At 37.3% G+C, this 10,124-nt stretch overlaps 1 protein-coding gene across 3 annotated transcripts; it reads right to left on the bottom strand.

The window, feature by feature from the left end:
* Window positions 1–248: 248 nt before the first annotated feature.
* On the bottom strand, window positions 249–5,928 carry LOC121745020 (BEL1-like homeodomain protein 8). 3 transcript variants are annotated; one of them, XM_042138769.1, is made up of 5 exons: window positions 5,784–5,928; window positions 3,888–5,000; window positions 1,398–1,798; window positions 1,249–1,309; window positions 249–963 (listed from the first exon to the last, which is right to left on the bottom strand). In XM_042138769.1, exons 2-5 carry the CDS (start codon window positions 4,965–4,967, stop codon window positions 472–474), a joined length of 2,034 nt encoding a protein of 677 aa, XP_041994703.1. In that variant the 5' UTR covers window positions 4,968–5,000; window positions 5,784–5,928; the 3' UTR covers window positions 249–471. The 3 variants fall into 3 exon arrangements, with proteins under 3 accessions (XP_041994703.1, XP_041994705.1, XP_041994704.1); XM_042138771.1 differs by having other exon boundaries at window positions 1,398–1,639; XM_042138770.1 differs by lacking the exon at window positions 5,784–5,928 and adding an exon at window positions 5,099–5,666.
* Between the last annotated feature and the right edge of the window lie 4,196 nt (window positions 5,929–10,124).

The raw sequence follows: 10,124 nt of genomic DNA, 5'->3' as shown, positions 1-10,124 counted from the left end.
TGTTTTATCTATCTAATTAATTCTATATTTATTAGTACAATAGAACTCCATCAACTCCCATTGATGGACCGAACGAACAGAAGTATTTTAACCATGTCTGGAGTATAACTGATTTGGGCATAAAGTTTTTGTTTATACGACAGAAAAGCTCCTAAAAGTGTAGCGACACACCAAAGAGTCTAATGAAAAATCAGAAAACGACAAAAAAAAATTAAAAATATAACACGAATAGACGATACAAAAAAATATGTAACAAATCCCACCATATTTTATAGCCGAAAGAAACGGTTTTCCAATACAAAACACCGCCACTACGTTGAAATGTTCTTTCCTACATTTCGCAGAGGTATTTTGCTTATCCTACTTTCCATTTTCCCAAATCTCACCATCTTCGTTTGTCGTCTAAATAATTTATTTCTACCTTAATTAATTTCCCCAAAGTCTACATCAAAGATTTAAATTTCAACATCATCAGCCAACAAAGTCTCGAATTATCTGACCTCCATAATGCCTCATATGTCTCTCCTGCTGCGTCGGAGGCAGCTGACTGCCTTCCGGGCTTTGCCTGAGACCCAAAGTCAGCGACACCGACCCTATCCCGCTCCCCTCAATGCCACTTCCGTGAGACGGCATGAACCTCATCATTGGCCCATCAACGCTGCCCTGGACGTGGTATTCGATTCTTGAACGTTTCTCTTGATTCCACATGCTCGCCTTAAACTTATCCCCCTCCTGCCCGGGAGGGCCAAAACCCGAGCATTCGCCCTGCTTGTCTGGGACAACATGCAATCTCAGCCGGTTCAAAGATTGGCTGCTGTCGTCGTCTTGACTGCAACCTTCGACTGCAGTTTTGCCATTACTACTTTTCCCAACATTATCAGATACTTTGGTTTCGAGCATGTGTATCTCTTCGACCATCGGCTTCCATATACGAACACGAGCGTTGATAAACCAGTTGGAAACCTGAGTTATTTACCAAGGTCAATAGAGTTATTACAGAATTGAGGTTCATTTGTTAGAGTAGTGATGAAAAAATAACCCAATTCTGATGCATAACTAGAGACAAAATTAGGCCATTTTAAGATCGTTTTTGTTCTCACACGAAGGATATGAACTCTTACGAACTATATCGATCTAAAAATGATCTAATTGGTAGGATTTTGTTATTTTTAAAAAACTACCCTCATTTTTAATTAACACCTATCATAGAAAAGACACATTTATTTAAAAAGGCGGAAATAAAAAGACCTGGTTTCGAGTAAGGCCGGTCTGCGTGGCCAACATATGCTTGTCAGTGTCTGTAGGATACCTTCACATATATAAGAAAACTCAAGTTAGTAAAAATGTCAGATGTACTGATGTACAGCTTAAGAGAGAAGAGAGAGAGAGGGTCTTACGGATGAAGAAAATGATCGAACAACCACGCTCTCAAAACAGAAACTGCACGTTCTGGTAGGCCTCGCTGAGGCCTCCAGATATGCTGGTTTTCAAGAATGCCAATATTCCCTGCCCCTTTCTGCTTTTGAAAGCTTCGATCGAAAAACTTCAACCCCGAAGCATTGGCATCGCCCTTGTTTCCGGCTGTGGCAGCAGACGGGGACGAGAACTCATCCCTCAGCACATTTTTTATGCTCTTGAGCTGGTCCATTATCGCATTCATCAAACACCGGAAATGCTTGGCAATCATCTTTAGGGCTAACGACACATAAGGAGTGGCAGCACTGAGGCCGGCCACTGATTCAAAAGATGACACCACCATTTGCATCTGCTGGTGATACTGTTTATACCTTTTGCAAACCTTGTACAAAATGGAGGAACATAAACTATTTGTCCCTTCGATAATAAATAGGTGACACATCTAATTAGGGAAGGGTAAATGCTAGATATAGACATGCACACGGTTCAAAAACCACCGGTTCGGGGAACCGGCGTTTCACGGTTCAAAAAAATCATGAACCTGAACCGGCCCGCCAAGAGTTTAGGCGTTTGCACATTTTAATCCATACATTGAGAAAAATGAATAACATACCTATATTTAAATCCAATTATTTGAACATATCCACGTTCTATAAATATACAAATTATGAGCAACATACCACATTCAAATTTAATTAAACTATTCTAACTAGACTATTCTAGTTAATGTTATTATTAACTATAAATTTGTCTTAGAAAAGGAATTATGACAAAAATAAATATAAAAATACTAAATAATAAAATGTAAAAAATAAAGAAAGTTGTCTTCTACATTGGAAAAAGATTAATGAATGATCTAAACATATAGTTATAAAAAAATACTTCAATATACTTTATCCTGCATCGAAAGTGAAACATAAAATATTCAAGGACGTATTTATAAAAGAGAAACAACCAAGAATAATTTCTTAGAATGGTTTCTTAGAATTCTGAGGCCCAAACAAATAAATATGGGATACTATAAAATTTTTATATTTATTGTTTTGTGAAAAATAATTTTTTAATATAAAAATTAATTTATATAAATAATAAATATTATTTTTATTTGAACTGTCGGTTCGAACTGTTGAACCGGCGGTTCGAGTTTCTAAAAATCGTGAACCTAAACCGAACCGTCCAGCGGTTCGAACAGCCGCGGCCGGTTCCGGGTTACGAACGGTTCGATTCGGTTTGTGCATGCCTAGCTAGAGAGAATCGAATAACAGTAGTATTTCAATTAAGAAAAAGCTTTAAGTTTATTGTACCACCACTTGCACAATCGGCCAAAAACATGATCAAGATAGATATGCCAGCTGCTAGGTATTTGAAAAAAATAAAGCAACTAATCACCAAACAAAAGTTGTTTAATTGTTAAAGCTTTTAACAACACTTTGACCTAACAAATTAGCATACTATTTAAGGGTAGGGAAGAGAAGAAAAGACAACTAAAATGTCTCATCATATGCAAAAGCTTTACAGTTTAATATAGACAAGTCACATGCATGTCATAGTTTTTGAGAAATTCAAAAATTAAAATTGAAGTTATGTCCCACATTCTCCTGCATGCATTGCAATATTTACTGCCTCGTGCATTGTCATGTTTTTACCTAACTAAGGTCTAAATTGACGTCTCCAAGAATCAACTCTGGGGAGAAGCAAGAAAATGGATTAATGAATGTATCTGATGGGAAAATAGAGACAACTAAAGATCCCTAACGTAAAATCAATTACAATTGCAAATATTTGAAGTCAAACGCATATATAGAACTGAATCATGTTTGGACAAATCTATAATCTTAAGATTGAAATAATGTAAGTGAATGAACGTAGAAATTAAACTCTACAGAAATTATTAAATCGAATAAGATTTTAAAAGTACTCACTTATGCAATAACCCAAAAAATTGTCTAAAATATAGCAAAAGAATTATGAAAACTATGTCTTCGCATAATAGTCAAATGCCACATCTTAAGAAAATCACACTAGTGAAATAATTGAATTAGTACCAAAATTGACAAAGACACATCAACAGAAACCAAAAGAGTTTATTATAGGACAAACAAAACATGTACTAGGAACAAAAATTTGGAAATTTATGAATTTAGAAGTACTTCAACAAAGTGACTCTTAAAATCCAAGAACACCAAGTAGTATATGGCCAAGTTTAGAAATTCATACTGTATTATCTATCGCCTAAGTAAAAGTACAAGGCAACCATAAGTCATTTTCAATATCAGTTTTGATGATTTTCTTAGTATTAAAGCATGACCTATCTTTAAGACACAAAGTCTTAATTAATCACCTACATACATCAATAATGGCAGATGAGGTAGCAATCAAATTTTCAAGATCACATGCATGCTAATAATAAAACTTGTAACACCAACATCCAACTAAAAAGCATAATTAAGTCCCTACAAACATTTACCAACCTCATCCTTCATAAACAACAGCTTCGCCTTCCTCTGATGATTCTCCGGCCGATGAGCATCCAACGAGCAGCTCGTACCCCCGGCCTCCTGGCTCTTACCACTAGAACCATCGAACACGAACGCCCCCATGGAATGCTCGTTATTGTTAGTAGCACCTTCACTGGAAACCCTAGCCTCGTCCAAAATCTCATCAGAAACATCGCAAATTTCGTCATCTTTAGGTCCGGCAATGCAGCAGAGCTCCTCCAACATCTGCTGTGCCGGCCTCAAGAACCTCGAGCTCCGGAGAATGGTCGCGTATCCGGTGAACGGACCCAACGGGCCAGGGTTCCGATGAGTCAAACCCTGCGCCCCGGGAGCTCTACTACCGCTAGACACATTTTGATTAATCGGAGGCAACAGCATCTCCGGCTTCCAAGTTCTTAAATCCTGATCATTACTACTTCCACAGACACCTCTCGTTTGCAGCAAACCCCTCTCAGCAATCTGAGTCTCGTGAACTTTCGGAGGTGGAAAGGACGAGAGCGAGAGCGAGAGAGCTTGAGCGTTGGAGCGAGAGAAATCGAGCTCGCCGCACCATTGGCTGGAGCTGTTCCCACCAACCACCCAGGGCGAACCGTGGCCGGTTTCCACTGAGCTCTTGTGGCGGAGAGAGGCGAGTTCGATGTCTTGCAACGCAATATTCTGGTAAATGGAGGAGGCGCCGTTTATGTCAGAATTAGCCAGAGACGGATGCAGCTCTTGATCATACCCTTGATAATTAGGCTTCACATTCAGCGCCGAAATAGGATTAGTAGAATTGTAAATTGAGGAGTGATTAGCCACCCAATCTTGTGAGCCGCCGATGGTTTTCCAAGTGCTAAAGTATTGTGCGTCAGTGGCAGCGACAGTGGTAGGAAAGGGGGCCTCTTCGGGCCGCTTGAGGAGGCCCGTGTTGAGCAGCGGATTGACAGAGAAATTGATCATCTCCGACGCATCGTAGCTTAGAATATCGTGAGGGAAATAGGTGTCTTGCTGAATTCGCAACTTGTCTCGACGGCTTTGCTGCGCGATGTGGAGCTCAGGCCTTAAGCTGTTCATATCCACCAACAATTATTAGGTCATCTTTCAATCCTGCATGAAGAAGAAACGGTATCACTAACAAAGCTGAAAATAGAGCCTGAAAAGAAGCTCACTTGAAGAAGAAGCAGTGACGAATTTGGAGTGCTCACATGTTGTAGAGAGAGAGAGAGAGAGGAGCAATTTCAGGAAAAGTAATCACAAGATAATTTTGAGAAATCCGAGTCTCAAGCAAGAAAGAGAAAGATGATTGAGAGAGAAAGAATTGAGTGACAAAGGTACAGTAAATAGACATGGAAATCACTGTTGAATCATGTGGCTCAAAGCTTAAGTAAAGACAGAAAAAATAAGCAAAATCATCCGCCCAAAACGGCAATGAATTGAAAGATGAGCACAAATCAATGGATTTAAATACTGTAACAAAACCAGTATTGTGTATGTATAAAATTATTTTTGTGGACGGTAAAGTTAACTGCTTCACGTAACACCACGAACCCCTAGATTTCAAGATTTGAATTTTCGCAATAAATTACCAGAGCAGCTTTTACAATGGATTTAATAGTAAACCCAAACCCTAATTTCATGAAATCAAACATTAGTCGATCTCCTCGTGCAAAAAACATGGAGAGCAACTCGAAATTTTTGGTTATCTTGCTTGAAATATTCTGAGATAACAAAAGGAAAGAAACAAAAACAGTAAATTCCTGAATCTGCATGTTCAGTTGTTCCATCAAGAAATTTGGCAACAACATCATCAAAAGATATTTGAAAGCTAGATGAGCTGAAATAGGGTTTTGACGTGATGAGATATGTATATATATATATAGATGTTGTTACCTTGCTTCAATCAATCCAAATCGAAATCAAAGGCAATAGTGGATTTTCCGATGGATTTTCCGGCAAAGATTCCAAGTTAGAGCTGTTTGTGGGGTAGGAGCGGAGGAGAGCAGAGCTAGAGTATGAGTTCAAATGTAGGACAATGATTGCATTTGCTGTTCCGTTTATTATTGCCCATTGGCTTTTTATAACCTATTATTATTGAGCATTAGCAGCGCGGAATTCCCAAAAACACATCCTCCCACGTTATACGGACTTTCCACTGCACTACCATGTCATAAGGAATTTCACCTCACAATGGCGGACATCCCCAAGGACATCCCAAAGGACTTCCTACAATTAAAAAAATTCACAAATTAAACAATTTTCGGAAGTAAGAAATTTACGGAATTAAATAGTCGACACGAATACGAAGAAAATGCAACCACTTTATTTTAAAAAAACATACTTCATCATAAAAAAATTACATAATTACTAAAAAAAATACATTATTAAAATAAAAACCGAAATTCCGCGCGGACGTCTGCGGGGCGTCGCGACGTAATTCCGCGTAAACGCTGCGAAACTGCGGTGTCCTCGACGGAATTCCGTATCCATGCCTACCATGCACAATGGCGGACGTCCGTCGGGGAATTCTAGCACGCCGGTCGGAATTTCACCGGGTCGGGCGCCATGGTTGATGCTCTTATCCAACCATCCTTTTTCCAATGTGTAAATAATAGTATTAAATTTAACAAATATTCACTGACGCTAGCTAAATTACTTACTTAAGAAATTAGGCGTATTTAATTAAGTTATGTATGATAATTATATCTAATTGGATGGATGCAGATGGAATTAACGTGGTAGTTAGAGTTGACGGCGAATATCTTGGGACTGTATGAATTGGGCAGAAATCTATCACATTTGACATGGACGGATCTTCAAGATTGAAAAATCTGGCTCCAAAGGGGGCCTACTCCTAGTTAATAATGTCGATTTGAAAGGGGGCAGAGGAACTTGTTTGGATCCGCCCCCTAAGTAGCTGACTAACTACGGAAATGCCATCTATAACTATTCCACGTACTATATACTCTCTCCAGTAGAAATTACTCCATTGATCCCATGTTATTTTAGGCGTTTCTTTTTCGGAAGGAGATTTAAGAAAGTTATATTTAGTAAGTTAAGAATAAAGTAATTGTGATTAAATATTTTATTTTTAACTAAAAAAATAAATGACTCAAGTAACTTGATACAACTAAAATGAAATACGACTCAAGTAACTTGGGACGGATAGACAACCCAGAGTAAAAGTGTGCTCAAATGCATTTATGAGTGGTCAAGCTGTGAGTGGTTTTATGGATGAGAAAAAACAAATGAAATGATAAGTTGGCAATTTTGAATTTATGGGTAGAAAGTGGAGTAATTCATTTTTAGATGTTCGGTATTTTTCGAACCTCCGAAAATACAAGTAATAAATGTTCGTTCAGCATTCTATCAAAAAGGATAATATGATATGAGGAGGGCACAAATTAAGCCTAACTTAAGTATGTTGCTCGAATCCTTTTTGCGACATAGAAATGTCCAAACTTATCTACAATTCTATACTCCTATTTAATTAGTCAATATTAATTTTTGATAAATTCTCCTATTTAATATCGAGCAGAATTATAAACTCCCTATCGAATTATCTTTAACTTATCGATTATATATTTCCGATATTAAAAAGTTAGTTTTACTTATAAATAGAGTAATTGTATTCTTACTTTCATTTCCATTAACATTACTCCACCAAATAAAAGGAGACAAAATGTTCAGTCAGTGAAAGATGATACGAAGGACTCCATAGAGGATCGATATGATCAAATCATGATAGCAATCAATAGCCTTGGTAACTAATTAATCAACATAAATATTTACTTCCTCCATTCTCTCATAAAAGAATCATTTTTACATTTTAGAAAAGTTCTTTTACGGTTGAGTCATTTTTAGAGTGTCTACAATAGTTTAGTCAAATATAAGGCAAGCAACAAATTCTTATCCACTGCTAAAAAAAACTTGTTCTACTTAGTAGTGGACAAGCCACAACCACAGATCACATTATTTTATTATAAAAAATAAAAAAATTATAAAATACTCCCTCCGTCCCAAGCTACTCGCACTAATTTCCTTTTTGGGCGTCCCAAGTTACTTGCACTCTTTCCATTTTTAGTAAAAATTTTCACCTACAGCCGTCATTTTTTACTTTCCTATACACTCATTCCTTAATCTCCGTGCCGAAAAGGAAAAGAGCGAGTAGCCCGGGACGGAGGGAGTATAAATTTATGGGCAGAGCCGCATCTCGCGGCGCCCTGCAATAGAGCTCCGCGGGCAGTGTCGTGTCCACACCAACTAGGTGGCGCGCCCATCCCCCCTCCCAGCCGTGGTCCTCCGTTTTGGCAGCTATAGGGAGCCGCAGCGTAGCCATGTCCTTGGGCGGGAGCCGCGGCTCCCTATTGTGGGCACTCTTATATTTTTTTTCTCTTTCTTCCTTTAAACTACTTCGCTTATTTCCTGTTAACTAAATCGTTATTCTATTTGACAAAGTTCCAATATAAATGAATCATATATATTTCTAAGACAAATAAATTTTTTTTTTACTTTATTCTCTCATCATTACTCCTACTTTATTCTCACTCACTCAACACCATTAATATCTATTTCTAATCTTTATGCCGAAAAAAAACTATTCAATTAATAAAAAAAATGAAGAAAGTACATTTTTAAACCTATGCATAACAAATTATTCAAATAATGCATGGGATACATATACTAGTAAAAATATGTAACATTTCTTCCATCGCAGTTAAGATAGACACAATTTTCCTTTTAATCGGTCTCCTATAAGATTGTATACTTTCATTTTTTAAATACTTTCTCTATTAGAAGTCATTGTTCATTTTTTTTATAATGATAATAGGGCATTCATTCATGTATCATTTTTCAATTAAATTTTCTTTACATTGTTTAGATTTTGTGACGTGCTCTATTGCAACTGCATATGTAAAATGGATGGAGTAATTAAACAATTTTCTCTATCGAATTAATATATCCAATCACGTTAAGGGAAGCTCGTTAAGGGAAGCTCATTGTAACGTTAACTAAGCTCTTCTAACTTGCAAGCAATTATTCAACACTTAGAATAGAAGCGAAGTAAGGAACAAAACGAATATTAAATAAAAATGAATTGTATAAACTAATAAAAGTTACTAACACAACCCAAGAATTCTTATAGTTTAGCTACTCATAGATACATAGCAAAAACAATAAATTAAAGTATAAAACATAAAGAAAAAGCAAACAAACCCCAAAGATAAATTATTGTGTCATCTTTAGTCTTCTCTTGCCTTACTCCAATCTCCAAGAACGGTGAATGGAATGATAGATGAAGGATTAGGGTTGGAGGAGTAGCCTTTTGGGGCTCTCCAATTTTAGAGGCTATGAAGGTGTGAATATTATGAATTAAGTTATTGGGAATGTTGCGCGCGAACAGGCCCAACGGGCCGTTGGGGAAGTTTCCGAGCTCTCTGGACTGCTTTCAGCAACCCGCTGGATTACGCTTCAGCTCCACCTTCGGAATTCTGACCTTTTTAAGCTCTATTTTGCACATTCTCACAAAATACATTAAAAATATCAAAATGGATAAAATATGCAAATAATGGACATGTAGTGCAACTTTGACATTCAAAACGGACCAAATAATGACCTTAAAATAGTGCAAAATCCGAGCGTATCACTAGCGCGGATGAAGAACCATTTTTTGCATCCTCCGGCCTATCCTCCGACCCATTGTGGGGGATAAGGAGGATAGGTTCGGAGGATGCTACACGTTTTTATTTTTTATTTTAATTTCTTTTATATCCCCATATATACTCCCTCCGTCCCGGGCTACTCGCTCCTTTCCTTTTCGGCACGGAGATTAAGGAATGAGTGTATAGGAAAGTCAAAAATGCCGGCTGTAGGTGAAAATTTTTACTAAAAATTGAAAGAGTGCAAGTAACTTGGGACGCCCAAAAAGGAAATAAGTGCGAGTAGCTTGGGACGGAGGGAGTATTTGCTAACATAGAAATAAATATAAATAGTAGTTAAAATAATAGGATTGCTAACATAGAAATAAATATAAATAGTAGTTAAAATAATAGGACAGGCTAACGCTGATGTGGTTGAGTGGTATAGGACGCCCCTGTTGTGAATTCTCATCAAATGACATAATTTAAATATTTCTCTCTCTTTCTTTACGCTGAGTAGAATAGTGACAGTATTTAAGTTAATTTGAATTAAGTTTTTTTTTTTTCCGTGTTGCAAATGAAGGTTTAAGCGGCA

The sequence above is a fragment of the Salvia splendens genome, chromosome 8 (assembly GCF_004379255.2).
Source record: "Salvia splendens isolate huo1 chromosome 8, SspV2, whole genome shotgun sequence".
In the NCBI taxonomy this organism is placed as follows: Eukaryota; Viridiplantae; Streptophyta; class Magnoliopsida; order Lamiales; family Lamiaceae; genus Salvia; species Salvia splendens.
The sequence above is the reverse complement of the archived record's forward strand: the minus strand, read 5'-3'. Positions and strand labels throughout refer to the sequence as shown.

Coding starts and splice junctions, on each gene's coding strand:
- LOC121745020 (XM_042138769.1), bottom strand. CDS start 4,967: ATGAACAGCTTAAGGCCTGAGCTCCACATCGCGCAGCAAAGCCGTCGA. Junction 1,310..1,397: donor TTCGATCATTTTCTTCATCC/GTAAGACCCTCT, acceptor ATATATGTGAAG/GTATCCTACAGACACTGACA. Junction 964..1,248: donor CCGGCCTTACTCGAAACCAG/GTCTTTTTATTT, acceptor TAAATAACTCAG/GTTTCCAACTGGTTTATCAA.